Consider the following 16,852-nt stretch of genomic DNA (forward strand, 5'->3'; position numbering starts at 1 on the left):
GTGCAAATTTTCAATGCTTAATTAGCATAAATAATATACACTCCTTTGTTCTACAATTTAAAATATCTTGACTTCTTTCCTTTAGTAAACTACTCAGTGAATTTATTCAATGGCATATATTCCCTTGCCAAGCATGCTAATAAATGCAGCTCTGTAATTTTTTTAATTGCAAAAATAAGATAGTTTGTCTACAGAAAGTACAACCATTTCTTTTCTGGAATTGAATAATTTTCCTACTAATATGTTAATATTTCTGGGTCCAGGCAAGGGTTGCCCTGTCCCCAGTGGTATACAACCTAACTTTAGATTTCTATGCATCCAGGTTTTTAAAATTTTTGAATTACAGGAAAGGTAATTCACATATGTACATGTTTGTGGATAGTTGAGAAAAGAGGTGGTGAGGGAGAGCAAGAGTCGAATGAAGAATATAATTTGAAGACATTACATAAATAATTACATTATTTTACATTTTGTTTCTTGGTAGCAGCATTCTGTTTCTATTATAAAGTGTTTTAAAGTGACTGAGCCTCTCATTTTAAGATTCTTTCTTGCCTTTATATAAAAAACAAAGAGACCAATGATTTTCTGTGCTTATTTTAATATCTCATATTGACATTAAATTCATATTTTTATTAGGAAACATAATATTGTAAACTATGGTGTACAGTGTTTCAAAATTTAATTCATTTAAAAAAGATACCTTTTTACAAGTGGTAATGAAAATACATGTGACTAAAAGCAGACCACTGGTAATTTTGGGTGGAAAAAACTTAAATTTATTAAGGAAAGAAATAAATTGAAGCAGGACATTGTTTTAATATGCATATAATTAATTGTACAACTGTATATTGTGAAATTTAATTAAACACGTTCTAGCCATTTGGATTTTGAAATGCTAGGTAAAATACTAAGTTAAAGATGTGAGGAATCGATATTATCCTTCCGGCATTTTTGTTTCAGCTACATAATAGCTTTCTTAGTAGGTGTGTAAGAAAGCTCCTGATATTTTTGCCTTGATCTAAAGGAAAATAAATGTTCTATAAAGGGTAAATCTATTAATTAGAGACCCACACAACTTTCTTTCTTGCTAGTGTAATCGTTAAATTGATTTTTCCAGTCCATCATGTAATTGCTCCAGCGATGGAATCCTGCTTTCCACTCCCATTCTGCTTCATCAATATTTCCTGTAAAACATAGAATAAGTTGTATTAATCTAAATTTTAATCTGTTTCATTAATTGAAAAACAATTTAGAATACAAAAGCCATTTTCTCTAACTACACTGTACAGCATTATTTTCTTTTTTCACTTATTCTTTATTATTTATTATTAGCTCTCTCTGCCTGAAAAGAGATTTTAATAAAATCTTTACAGATTATGTGAAAATGCAAACAATATATATAATTTATGTAAAGTGTAACATATAAAATGGAAAATGAGTTTATATATTGTATTATGCATAATTACATTACATATATTTTCTTTAGTTTTCAAGAAGATATGTAGATATTACGCTCTTCTCTTGACCCGTTTTAAAATAACATAAATTTAATTTAATGGTCTAATTTACATATATAGTTATAAAACATAATTATTTCTGATGAAAATTATGTATGAATACAGTCATCCTTAGTATTTGTGGGGAGTTGGTTCTAGGACCTCTCAGGGATACCAAAATCCTCAGATACTCAAGTCCCTTATGTAAAATGGCATAACATTTTCATATAAGCTATGCACATACCTAGATAATTTATACCTAATATAATGAAAGTGCTATGTAAATGTTTATTATATTATATTGTTTAGGGAATAATCATAAGAAAAAAACATCTGTATATGTTTAGTATAGATGCATTTATTTATCAAATGTTTTTGACTCATGGTTAGGTAAATCCATAGATGTGTAATCCATAAATACAAGGGGCATACTGTATTTATTAATGCATAAGGATAACTTTGTAATTGTCATTCCACATAGATTTTACCCTTATTATAATACATTATTTTATTATTATTATTTGAGACAGAGTTTCACTCTTGCCACCCAGACTGGAGTGCAATGGCGCCATCTCAGCTCACTGCAACCTTTGCCTCCTGGGTTCAAGAGATTCTCCCTCCTCAGACTCCTGAGTAGCTGGATTACAGATGCGTCTCCACCATGCTTGGCTAATTTTTGTATTTTTGGTAGAGATGGGGTTTCACCATGTTGGTTGGCCAGGCTGGTCTCGACCTCCTGACCCCAGGTGATCCGCCCGCCTAAGCCTCCCAAAGTGCTGGGAATACGGTCATGAGTCACCATCCCTGGTCAATACATTTTAATAGGAAACAATGTTTAGTCATTGTTTCAGCCACTTACTGTGAAAGCAGTTTATTAATTGCGTTGTAAAATAGAAAGATGAGTAAGATAATTTCTGTTTTCAAGTAGTTTGCAAAGTATATGCATGTGTTAGGAGAAAGGAGTTTGTAGGCAGGAATAGTGTGAGGTGGTGAACCACAAATGGTCTACATACTTCAAGAACTTTGAAATTCTGATTTATTTGGAAGTGTATTGTTAAAAAATACAGATTATGAACAGTAAAAACTATTAAATTACCATGTTTTAAGACACATATTTCTGTTCCTGATATAAAGGCATAATAAGCATTATATATAACTGTGGTTTTCTTACTTTTTAAACTTTTAGAATGCTAAGCTACCAAAAAAATTTAAGTAATTTCATGTATACTGAAAGTAGGGACTGGCAACTCTTCTAATACATACTTTTCAGTTAGAAATCTTTGAAATTAATTAAACTTTGTAAGATATTACTTTGGAGGAGAAAATGTAGTGACTCATTTTAAGCTCGTACAAAAATAAAAATACTTAAATATTTGTACAGACATTACAATATCCCTTGTAATTTAGGATATATTTAGGTTTGAAATGTTCATAATGCTTGGATATTGGAAAAATATTTGAAAGTTTACATAAAATGTTTCACTTTCATGTAAAATGGCTTTTAAAAAAGTCAATCACTATAATCACTTTTTTTTGTGTGTGAATAATAGAACTTCTATAAAGGGTCAAAAAAGATTACATGTGGAAGAAAGATGTTATGTATTACATCAAATCATCCACTTTTATGGTCTTTTAAAAAATAAATAAATGCTGTTTTCAATGTTACTTATAGAAAATAAAAACTCTAAAGTCCAAAAAAATCTTTTCTTGATAAATAAATTTTTGGTAATTTAAAATTTAGACCATGAATTTTAATCCTTATAGAAAGTGTCCTAGATCTGATTTTCTTTTCTTGTTCATGGAATAATACCAAATGCACTGATTTATATAAATTTACATTTATTTCCTATGTGCCATAATCAAATGTCTATACAATTTAAATGCTTTTAAGTGCACAAATGCTCTATAAATCTAAATACTATTCTGCTTTAGAAATAGGGGGCATTGATTAAGACAATAAACTATGAAACATTTAATTATTTTCTAACAAAATCCAGAGAAAGCGAATATGCCATAAAAGTAAATACAATATTGAGTTTGAAATAAATCAAATTCAAAATTAAAAGTTTTCCTCTTTCATCTTCTTCTTTTTTAAGTCCTCCTCTCTTTCTTTTTTCTTCTTATTTCATATTGGCTTGTTTATTACTAAGACGACAAAATCTAGTCACAACTCAATTTTCATATTATTATCAACATCAGCAATATTCATGATTAAACACCATCTAACTTAAATGGTTGGAACATCATAATAAAAAAGTGAGGGCTGGCACATTATAAACAGAGATTAAACTTGATTAGCAAATTTTAACTTACTTAAAATTTGAGGGAATAAAGACCTTTATGGTCGACAATGTATTTGCTTTACAATTGATTAATTAAAACATAATTATATTGTAGAACGGTCATAATGCTCAAACAATGTAAGTTTCTTAGAATTGTAACCTCAACCAAAATGCAGGCTTCTAACTCAATGTACTTATTGTAAAGGAATCAATATATGTTTTGTATGAATTCAGAGATATAAAGGAAGAATAACGCTGCCACCGATGTTTCTTTTCATGCCTCATGGTGTCTGAAAGTCCATAAATGTAATGATAATAGCAACGTTGATTGTCATTCTCTAAGTATAAATATTTTTTATAAGAAAGGCAAAAATAATCAAATTCTGAATGAGAGAAGAAAAAGAAATGTGTAGAGAGAAAAAGAAAGTGGAGGCTTGATACTAAATTCACAGGTCAAATATTGATGTGATGTTTTCTTTAAAGAAGATAAAAATTAATTTTAGAAATAAAGAACCCTAACTTGTAGAAAGAGTTTTTTTTATTATTTTCTCTTCTTTATAGTGGTAACATTTTGTGTTTTGGATACTGTGAACAAAATGGAAAGATTACCATAATATATTACGGTTTTAATTATATTTTATCAAGAAAAATGATGAATCAATTGATTGACCTTTCCAGATTCTTATGTAGAGAGTAAATATAAAGTCCTCTTTATGCATACTACAATGATCATACTATATAATAATATGTATAAAAAGTGTCTTAATTCATAATATCAACAATAGGTCACATAGTATTTATCCATTGACCTCAGCTGATGGCATTTAAATAATACATGTAAAATACAGTAATATAGAGGAGTGAAAATAAAAGAACAAGGGCAAATATATAGCAGAAATGTAAATAAAATAAACAAATCAGAGTTGGCAACATGTATAGCAGGTATGGTAACAATCAAGGCCAAAAAATAAATGCGTAAATAAGTATATATTAATAGGATTTTAAATCTTCAATATTGATAAAGCTTACAACTCTCATAATTATTTTTCAGAGAAATATCTTCATGATTGTAGAATTTCATGCATCTTTATTATTTCTTAAATAAAAATAGAGCAGAAATAATTAAGGACATTGAGGACCTTATTCATATAACTATGTAGTAAGAATATAGTGGATTTAAAGCATATGTAACCTTAGAGATAGATAGTTTACTTTTGTCAAAGAAAAACAATGTGTTAAAAATATTGTGTTGTTACATTAATTATCACCCCAATAGAACTTACTAAATTTGCATTTAATACATAAATATGTAAAATAGGAAACTGTATAATTTATTTTTTATAAAATAAATTTCATGTCAAGATGTCAAAAGATCAAATAGACATATCAGTTAAAAAGATTATCTAATACTTAAGACAGTTTGTGAATATTTATAACTTACACATATGTATAGAGATATTAAAAAACAAGTTTCTCCAAAGCAAATCTCTGTGTGCAAGGGCAAAGCAAATTTGCAAGTACAAATGTTTAAAAGAAAAAGTAAAAAATATACACACAGTTGACCTTGAACAACAGGAGTCTGAACTGCACAAATCCACTTATATGTGGATTTTCTTCCACCTCTGTCACTCCAGAGACAGCAAGACCAACACCTCCTTTCCCCTCCTCCTCCTCCTCCTCAGCCTACTCAATGTGAAGATGACAAGTATGAAAACTTTTATGATGATCAACTTCCACTCAATTTCTCTATCTTATGATTTTCATTTTCTTTACAACAGCTTACTTTATTATAATAATATAGCATATAATACAAATATTATTCATAATATATGGTAATCAAATGTTTATGTTATTGGTAAGGTCCAGTCAAGTAGGCTTAATTAGTCAACTTAATCAGTAGTTAAATTTTTGGGGATTCGAGAGTTACAGGCATATTTTCAACTGTGCAAGGGTTGGTGCCCCTAATCCCCAAGTTGTTTTCCAGAGTCAACTGTTTATGCAAACATAGATGATATTTCCAAATTTGCATTCGGAGGCAAATTTACTAGTAAGTCCTTTTCACTAAAACAAGAAAAAGCAATTTTAGATTAATTTTTAAAGCATAAATAAAATACATATAAGAGAAGTGAATATATTCCTGATGCGAATGAACCAGCAAACAAAAGAAGCTATTTGGAAGAACGACCCTACCTCAGCAATGAAATTATCATGTTGATGCCATAATAGTCTTACATATTCTAAGAAGACAAAGGTAAAAAATAAAACTTGTGAATATAGTAAAAGCTTATACATTTATGAATCAATAACCAGAACATGTCAGTTTCCCATTTAAAATTACTAAATGGCTTTACTTAGGATATAATTTAAATTCCTAAGCATGATACACAAGACACTTCATCTCTGGTTCCTGCTTATCCACTTTGCCTTCACATTGAGATTCAGTGCAGGTATCTTCTCTTCTTAAAAGCTTTTCATGGTCCTGGGCCCTGACTCCAGTTCACTGTGAGTAAGCAGACCCTGTCATTTTCATCTGTGTAGCTCTAGCTGCTAGTGCAGTTCCTGGCTCACAGCAACAGTGTATAGGCTCTGTAAATGTTACCAAATTAGTTGACAAAAAAGATTTTTTAAAAGATAAATTATATTTCTATTAGGTATCTTGTTATACATCTGATAAGATGTCCTGAAAAACATTCAGAAACTAGTTAACTGTCAACTACCTAGGAAAGATGACCCATTTAAAACCACCACAAATGTCTACTTAGAATTTTTTTTTTCTCTTTCCATTTTTTATATTTTCATGGATAATTGCTATTAGGAACACTTCACATTAGTTTTCATTAATAAATATTTTGCAAACCAGTCGCCCTCCGAACCTGCAAAATACTTTTGTTGGCTTTAAGAAAAATGTTAAGTGCTATTTTGGAGAGGGGATTATACCAGCATTACTCATACTCATTGTAATTTTGACAACATATTAATCTCGTACTATGGATGCGAGTACATTTTCCACTCTCTAGGAAAGGAAACTTCGAAAATTCTGCAAGGGAAATGGCCTTCGATAAAATTCAACATCCCCTCATGTTAAAAAGTCTCAACAAACTAGGTATTGATGGAACATATCTCAAACTAATAAGATCTATTTACGACAAACTCATAGCCAATATCATATTAAATGGGCAAAAGCTGGAAACATTCCCTTTGAAAACCGGCACAAGACAAGAATGCCCTCTCTCACCACTCCTATTCACACAATATTGGAAGTTCTGGCCAGGGCAACCAGACAAGAGAAAGAAAGGGTATTCAAATAAAAAGAAAGGAAGTCAAGTTGTCTCTGTTTGTAGACAACATGATTCTATGTTTAGAAAACCCCATCATCTCAGCCTAAAACCTCCTGAAGCTGGTAAGCAAATTCAGCAAAGTCTTAGGATACAAAATCAATGTGCAGAAATCACAAGCATTCTTACATGCCAATAATAGACAAGCAGAGAGCCAAATCATGAATGAACTCCCATTCACAATTGCTACAAAGAGAATGAAGTATGTAGGAACACAGCTAACAAAGGATGTGAAAGACCTCTTCAAGGAGAACTACAAACTACTACTCAAAGAACTAAAAGTACACAAATAAATGGAAAAACATTTCATCCTCATGGATAGGAAGAATCAATATCATGAAAATGGTCTTACTGCCCAAATTAATTTATAGATTCAATGCTACTCCTATTAAACTACCATTGAATTTCTTCACAGAATTAGAAAAATCTACTTTAAATTTAATATGGTACCAAAAAAGAGCCTGCATAGCCAAAACAATCTTAAATGAAAAGAACAAAGCTGTAGGTATCACGCTACCTGACTTCAAACTATACAAGGCTACAGTAACCAAAACAGCATGGTATTAGTACCAAAAGAGGCATATAGACCAATGACACAGAACAGAAACCTCAGAAATAACACCACATATCTACAACCATTTGTTCTTTGACAAACCTGAAAAAACAAGCAATAGGGAAAGGATTCCCTATCTAATAAATGGTGCTGAGAAAACTGGTTAGCCATATGCAGAAAACTGAAACTGAACCCCTTCCTTACACTTTATACAAAGATTAACTCAAGATGGATTAAAAACTTGATGGTAAAACCTCAAATAATAACAATTCTAGAAGAAAACCTAAGCAGTACCATTCAGGACAAAGGCATGGGCAAAGACTTCATGACAAAAATGCCAAAAGCAATTGCAGCCAAAGCCAAAATTGACAAATGTTGGTATAGTTAAACTGAAGAGCTTCTGCACAGCAAAATAAACTATCATCAGAGTGAATAGACAACCTACAGAATGAGAGAAAATTTTTGCAATCTATCCATCTGACAAAGGTCTAATATCCAGAATCTACAAGGAATTTAAACAAATTTATAAGAGAAAAGCAAAGAACCCCATCAAAATTGGGCAAATGATACGAACAGACACTTCTCAAAAGAAGACATTTATGCTGCCAAAAAACATACGAAAAAAGGCTTAACATCACTGATCATTAGAGAAATAAAAATCAAAACCACAATGAGATACCATCTCACACCAGTCAGAAAGGCAATTATTATAAAGTCAAGAAACAGTAGATACTGGTGAGGCTGTGGAGAAATAGGAATGCTTTTACACTATTGGTGGGAATGTAAATTAGTTCAACCATTGTGTAAGACAGTGTGGCAATTCCTCAAGGATCTAGAACAAGAAATACCATTTGACCCAGCAATCCCATTACTGGGTGTATACCCAAAGGAATATAAATTATCCAACTATAAACCATGCATGGCCAGGTGCAGTGGCTCACACCTGTAAGCCCTGCACTTTGGGAGGCCAAGGTAGGCAGATCACCTGAGGTCGGGAGTTCGAGATCAGCCTGACCAACATAGAGAAACCCTGTCTCTACTAAAAATACAAAATTAGCTGGGTGTGGTGGCATATGCCTGCAATCCCAGTTACTCCAGAGGCTGAGGCAGGAAAATCGCTTGAACCCAGGAGATGGAGGTTGCAGTGAGCCGAGATCGCATCATTGTACTCCAGCCTAGGCAACAAGAGTGAAATTTTGTCTCAAATAAATAAATAAAGCCCATGCACATGTATGTTTATTGCAGTACTATTTACAATAGTAAAGATATGAAACCAACCCAAAAACCTATCAATGACAGACTGGATAAAGAAAATGTGGTACATATATACCATGGAATACTATGCAGTCATAAAAAGGTATGAGATAATGTACTTTGCAGGGACATGGATGAAGCTGGAAGCCACCATCATCAGCAAACTAACACAACTAACACAGGAACAGAAAACCAAACACCGCCTGTTCTCACTCATAAGTGGGAGCTGAACAATGAGAACACATGGACACAGGGAGGGGAACAATACACACTGGGGCCAGTCGGGGATGAAGAGTGAGGAGAGGGAGAGCATTAGGACATACAGCTAATGGATGCGAGGCTTAAAACCTAGACGACGGGTTGATGGGCTCAACAAGCCGCCATGGCACACGTATACCTATGTAACAAAACTGCACGTTCTACACATGTATCCCAGAACTTAAAGTATATAAAAAAATAAAGAAAATTCTGCAAAAGACCAAATGGCTCAGTATGCATAAAACAGTTAAAAGCTGGCAGATTATAAATTTTTATGTGGTATGAAAAATAATAAAGTTTTTATTTTCTAAAAATAATTGCCTAATGGATGAGTGGTAAACACACACAGAAAATGTGAATTTGTATGATACAATGTGCATAACTAAATGTAGCTACTCATATTGTTGACCTGAGAATTCCTTGGAAAAAGGATAGTACTTTATACCTAGGCTAGTAGTTTTAGTATAAATTTTCAAAGCATATTAATAGGACATAAATCTAATAAGTTAGAGGCTCTACATATAAGTATGAATACATTACATATATATATATTCACCTTGATACATATGACCTATTAATCTGTTATATTTTTATTCTTCAGTTTTCTATGCCCAATTTTAAATCAACAATAATATCCTTTTTAACCAACTCAGTAATATGAATGATTTCACTGCTTTAAAATTATTTCAAATGTCACCAAGTCTTGTGATTGTAAAACAGAGACAACTTGCTTTGTGTGTGTGGGTTTTGGGGCGATGGAAAAGATGGGAATCAGTTTTTTGTTTAATGTCTCACAGGGTAAAGAGAAGGGAAGAGTCATGGAAGGCAATTTGTGAAATAGTAAATTTATAAACATATTGGCATAATTTTTTTAGTTCACTTCTTTGTGATCTTTGTTTTGCATGTATTGTCTTATTTGAAAAAAATAATTGTTTTCTCTCCTGTGAAAACAATAATGATAAGTTTTTTTGTGTGTGTGGTTGTTGTGTTTTGTCTAGCCAAAAAGGACACTGAGTAAATTTTCACCAGAGCCAAGTCTATTTAATAAAGTCTAAGGAATTAGAAAATATTTTAGTCCATTCACACTGCCATAATAAAACATCATACACTGGGTAGCTTATGTAAAACAGAAATTTATTTTTCACAGTTGAGGAGGCTTTCTAGCAGATTAGACTTCCATCTAAGATCAAGCAACAGTAGACTGGTGTCTGATGATGACCTGTTTTCTGGTTCATAGGTGGCAGTCTCATTGCTATGTTCTCACATGGAGGAATGGGGGAGTTCTCTCAGGATTTTTTTTTTTTTTTTTTTTTAGAGCATTAATCCCTTTTGAATGGGCTTTGTCTCCATGAACTCATGACCTCTCTAAGGATTTGCCTTCTAATACCAGCACCTTAGTGATTAGGATGTCAACATATGAATTTTAGGGGAACACAAACATTCAGACCCTAGCAGAAGAGAATGCAGAGGCGAATTAACCCATAATTGCTAGTGGACGTGAAGATAGAAGAGATTATACTGATATTTAATTATGTTTGCCATCATAATTAAGACACAACAACAACATTCTTCATGTATTTGAGTGTTCACTGAAAATCTCTTCTGTCTCCATCACATTATAATTTTTCTGTTTTTGATCAGTTATTAAACTTGTCACGGAGTGCATACTTCTTTATGCAATAAATCTCAATCATTAATTGTTCTGTTGTAATTTTGAGTATGGGGTAAGATCATACAGTGAACCAGTATAAACTCAGGCTAGGCTTTGTGAAGACTTCATGTAATTTGAAGTGAAACAGTTAATTTAACTTGATTACTAAGTTATTTAAAGCCACTTGTTTATTTGTTTTGTTTTGCTTTTAATGAGGAATTTATAATTCAGGCATATTAAGACAATAAGCTAGTATCATTATTTTCTCTAAATCACCTTTGCACTCCCTCATCTTTGACTGACAGTCTTGCTGATTAGCAAATAGCAGTAAATGACTCTCAAAGTAACCAGTCCAAAGGGTATTTTGGCCCTTAAATTTACACGTGGTTTTTAGTGTTGGCAAGCACGATTTATTCAAAGGTCAAAGGAGGAATTACTGGATCTCTTTTTTCTTCATTGGGATAAAATGAAGGACTTTTGTTCTTTAAATAAATTTACCCTTCCACTTTTAGTGAAAAAAAATTATTATCCTTGACAATGGGTCATTTTTCTACTTCCTTTTCTTTTTTCAAATAGGTATGAGATTGTAATATTGAATAGTTATATTCTTGTGTAAATCTGAATTTGTAACATTTGAAATAAATATTGTGAATTTTATTTCTTGCAGGTGTATGCAATAACAGCATAGCCGTGTGCTGAAGTATGGTCTGAAAGTAAACGTTAGAATTTGTGTATTTAAGCACGTCTGAAGGATCATTTTATTTGAGAACATTTATTGCTCAAATGTAAACTACTGCTGAGGTGGTACTTACAAAGCTTATTGGGCTTCCATCTTGAGTAACGTAAACATTTTTCCTTTTAAGAAAGCCAGCTAGTAGTTATTCTTTGAAATTTTTCTTTACGTATAAAGTTGCTTTAAAAAAAAATTCCAAAAACTTTAGCCCAGGTCATCTGAATAACCCATTCTCAAAACATTAAAGATTAAAATATTTGAAGTTTTGTGACTTGAAAAATGTAAGGTATGGCAAGAACATGGGCCCTTAATCTTTTTAATCTGTCCAAACTATTTATTTATAAAACATAAATCCTTCTAACTTCAAACTGACTTTGTTCAAATGTAACATTTTTATTACTAATGAATACATGTTACAATAATCCTATCATGCATTTACTTTAAAATTATAAAATATATCTAATATGAAAACCTTATTATGGGAGAATTAATTAGAAAAAATGGTATAATACAAAATTATATTTTCAAGACACACTGAACCCAACCTTATGCATGGTCCTAGACCACAGCTAGATAAATATTTCCATAGAGCTCAGTGTTACACAAGCTAGTAATTTGTTCAACGTTGTATGGGAAATAGTGGCAGCTGGCCAAAAACTTTGGAGTTCGTTTATTTAATCTGCTTTCTGACAGGTAAGTACTTGGAAACAGAAATTTGTGAAGGATAGTTTTTAAAAATGCTGACATTCAAATTTTATTGTATCATCACATAAATTGCAATAGATCATATATGATTCAACCAGAATGGCTCAGCTTGGCTTATAATAAATAAGTCACTTAAAATAACCCACTAATTTTATCTCAAATTATAACCCTCTCATATAAAAATATTTTAAATAAAGATTAAGAATATGTAGTATGTGATACGATAAATCATAGTATCTCTTTGGGTCTCTTGGCAGATTAATGAGTTACCTCATCGTTATTTACACCCGGAGGACACAAGGATGGCACTGTTGCTCTGCCAAGAGAAGCAGAATCCCATCTCTAGTTATATATTATGTCACAGAACATTTGGTAATACGCAGAGCACTGGTGTATCAGAAACATTTCCTAAGCAGATGGAGTACATTATTATAATTTTGGTGAGTAATGTCTGATGATCCAAAGGCATATGAAACAATCAAATACAGCTCTGAGATGCCCATGTTTGCTGAAACTAGCCCCTAACTTATCTAAACAAGAAATGGAAAACATCTACTGTATTGTGATACCTAACGTATAGCCTGAAAATTACAGAGCATCATGATGAACAGAATAGCAAACTCTGAAGGACCTGACCAGCAATATGTCTGATGGCTGAAAATTACTTTTAGAAAGTACACTTAAGGAACCACATGGATTATAAACAACAGAAATTTTAAAAATTAGACAGTGAGTTGGATATATGTCATATTTGTCAGAGAAGATCAAACTAAGGTGACACATGTTTGATCACTCAAGTGGATTGAATATTTTCTTAATAATGAATATTGAGATAATAAATGAACAAATTTTGATAGTATTTCCTTACATATTTCTCATTAATCACTTCCTGAAGACTAGTTAACTAAATAACTATTTGTTTATAATACGTAATATTATATAATATTATATTTTGTAATGTGTGTGTGTGCTCTTAGATAAATATTTCCAAGTTCAGAATATTTAGAAATTTTTTATTGTGTTTTTAAATATGTAAACTTTGGAGTTTTTTTCTCCCTTTAAATCAAGGTTATATTAATTATTAAAACATTTGTTTTACCAATTTTTGCATACTTTTTTTTAGTTCTATACATTATGATTGATATATTTATTTCTTTGCTCATTAATTAATTCCATAAAGATTTTCTGAATAACAAGTAGGGTTCTATTTTAGTTTCCTTTTTCTACTTTATATTTCCATGGGTTGAAATTTATTTTTTAGTTTTCTTTATTTAACTACTAAAGTACTGCTTATATAGTAAGAGTTCAAAACATATCTAAACTTGATAGAAGAAAGTCTTAAAAATAATGTATTCATTAAATCAAGTTATTTTAAAGTCAGAGATACATACAGTAACTCCATCATCATGCCTTGGAGAGTATACTTCATCCCTTTTTTACATAAACCATCATCTTTTAAATAACCAAACACTAAAACACACACACCTGTCATTTCCAAGACTTTTGGAAAAAATGATGTCCAGAATCGGCATTGCTGAGCACGTAGTTTAGTCAATATTCTTGATGACTCTGTATTCAAGGTTAGATATTTTTGTTCAGTGCTTTTGAAGACAGGCCATTTTGTGCTATTATTATGAGTCCCATTTGGATTCCTAAATAATAAAATAGAGACATTATAGTAAAATTGAAATCATTGTTAGATTAAAAAGAATATTGTTTTCTAACAGTGTTCACAAGAGCTTTAAAGAGTTTAAGACAGAAAAAATGTGGATATATATTGATGATATGAAACGTAAGTGAACTGGGCTTAGTGGTTTTAGAACTGAGAACCGCTATGTTATTTAAAATTGTAAGAATTAAAATTTAAAGTTGAATTTTTTATACGCATTTCTACTTAACATATTGGAAGAAAAAATTTTTTATTTCAATAAAATATATCTTCATTCACACTTAAACGTGCTCAAAGGGTGGTGCTACTTTTGTTTCATTCTCTTACCTTATCTTAGACCCAATCATTTCACAATAAGGAATCATATCACTTACACATCTTTTATATCTATTTCATTCTATATACTCTTATTAATACTGCCTGAGTTTAATACCAAGTTTAATTACAAATCTTATTATGTAATAATCTCATTACTCCAGGAAACTTCTTTCAGTCCCACATTTAAATTTGTCTAACATCTCCTAGATCTGTTTACCAATTAAAAATCTTTCAATAATTCTTCAGTGGTTTCATATTAAGGTTAATGAACATGGTACCACCCATATTTCCAAGTTTATTTTCAGATATTCTTTTTATAAACCCAACCAATAGGAATTAGGTAGAGTTCCCCAGTAAATCCCTCTTTTTTTCATTTCTTCTCTGCTCCAGCTGTTACTTCTGCTTGGAATTCTTTTATTTTCCAATTTTATGTGTCTAAACTCATTCAAAACTTTTATATTATCTTTTCATGATATTTTCCATATTTATAGTTGTGATTTGAAAATGGATAATTGTTGACTTTTCTTTTCAATATCTATAGTGTTGAGCTCATTGATACCTCTATAGCACTCAATAATATATTAATGCCAAGGTCACACAAGTAGGAACTCAGAGTTTTTTTTTAAGTGGCTCTACACAGTCACTACATCTGTAGATTTCCTTATAACATATCTTTGTTATTAGTATGAGTTAGACACAGATCTAGGCCCTAGAAATATAAATATGAAACAGAAAGTTTTCCTCAGGGAATTTATAAGCATGAAAACTCAGGGTAACAAAGAACTACAACATAAGACAACATAAGCCAAGCCTAAAAAAGAGGCCACAAATTGTTCAGAAGAGGGAGCAGTAATTACATGCTTGAAAGGAAATTACCTTATGGAATGGGAATCTGACTGAAAGAGAGAAAATAAGGAACTGAACTAGAAAGGAAAGCTGGGAAAGCTAGAAAGAGGGATAGAATTAACATAGACATTAATGATTAATCTACTTCTTAGTTCAAATAATAATGAAAAAACTAGTTTTGTTGAATTCTAGGATAAAAGGAGATACCATTGAATTTATGTACTTAACATATTAGTGTTATCACATTAGGTCTAACAGCCCTGGAAAATTGTTTAGAATCGAATTTGTAGGCATTTACGACTCTTGAGGAACTTTTGACTAAATGGCTAGTGTGAGCATAATATTTTAGAAATATTGATCTCAAGGTGAGTATTTAGAATAATCAAGAAACTATAAAGTTTTCCAGCCTTCTCTAACATAAACTAAAGATTAAAGTGACAAAGATAAGTAATTCATTCCTTGCTCTTATTCAACCTTATGCAAAATCATATAAGAAAATCTTTAGTTGAACTTTTCTAAAAGTTCAACACAAAAAATCCTTCATCATTCAGATATCTTCTGTATATTATTAATAGATAGAAATTTTGGAGTAGTATGAGCAGATCTAAGTTTGTTTTGCTTTGTTTTGTTTAGCCAAAGTCTCTAACTCCAGTAGAATTTGGAAGGAGAAGTAAAAGTATGGTTATCAAGAGGCAGATTTTTGCCATCAAGAACTTATATTGAATACGCACCATATATTCATAATTTATCACAGATGCAGACATGTTCAACCATGAATTCAGGAGCTTTAGAGACAAATAGTTTCTTGATGTACTAGTTTATTTTATGGAGGAATGGGATATTTTAATAAGAATTATTAATAATCAGAGCTAGTCAAGCTAAACCAATATCATAGCAGGGTTGAAACCTCCTGCTTTAGGGTATTATTTGAGAGAGATCAAGAAGAAAATTTCTCCAGATCACAGATGGCACACTTGTCTAGGTAAATTATGTAGTCTTTTTTCTTTCTTTTAAAGCTGTAGAAACTAACAAGTACAGCTGCTGGAGGTTGGATATTAAACCAGGAGAACCGATGGTCTGATTCAGTACAGCAATTCTTATGTTCCTAAATTGCCCACTTTTCTTCTAATTCTGCTCCAATTTACTTATATCACCATTTTAACTGCACATTCATTTCTGTCCTCTGTGAATGGCGACTTAAACAGAGCTGACTTGTACTTGAGTTCAAGAGCAAAGCACTGCCGGTGTTCATTTAACAAACTTTATCCTATGAAATAACTCATGACATACCAAATTGTAATTTAGAGATAATAAAATTCCTTTGCCTGTAGATGTGGATACAGTTTTCAAAAGATTGAAATAGCTATTGAAGTGATGAAGTATTTTATTCTATAATTTGAAGAAATCTCCATGACTTACAAAGTAACAAGAGAGACAATTCTTTCTGTCTGTATCAATTAAACACTTTGTGAAATACAACATATTTCCACTATACACAATTCCAAAGCATTATATTTTTAAATCTCAAAGTCATAAGATCAATTTAAACATCTTGACTTTGCTGTTTCTCAAAGAAGTTTTTGTTCTCTTCACAAAATAAAGACTTCAAAATAGTAATAATTAAAATTTTCCATGAAGTTGTATATGCTCTATTTTTATCAGTATCAGGTTATTTTTCTACTTTGTAGTATACCAAAATGCTCTATAGATCACCCCTTAGAATTCTCTTCATATGTAGTTTTGAAAGGTTTT

At 31.3% G+C, this 16,852-nt stretch overlaps 1 protein-coding gene across 1 annotated transcript in view; it reads right to left on the reverse strand.

Annotated features, from left to right (window-relative positions):
* Positions 1 to 578: 578 nt before the first annotated feature.
* The window catches only part of BCHE (butyrylcholinesterase), a 68,420-nt gene continuing 52,146 nt past the window's right edge, over positions 579 to 16,852 (reverse strand). Inside the window, exons 3-4 of the mRNA XM_050779965.1 lie at positions 13,753 to 13,919; positions 579 to 1,184 (exon numbers count right to left, since the gene is read on the reverse strand). Coding sequence (XP_050635922.1) covers positions 1,060 to 1,184; positions 13,753 to 13,919 — 292 coding nt within the window. The 3' untranslated portion in view covers positions 579 to 1,059. The remainder of the gene's footprint in view (positions 1,185 to 13,752; positions 13,920 to 16,852) is intronic.

Source organism: Macaca thibetana, chromosome 2, assembly GCF_024542745.1.
Source record: "Macaca thibetana thibetana isolate TM-01 chromosome 2, ASM2454274v1, whole genome shotgun sequence".
Lineage (NCBI taxonomy): Eukaryota > Metazoa > Chordata > Mammalia > Primates > Cercopithecidae > Macaca > Macaca thibetana.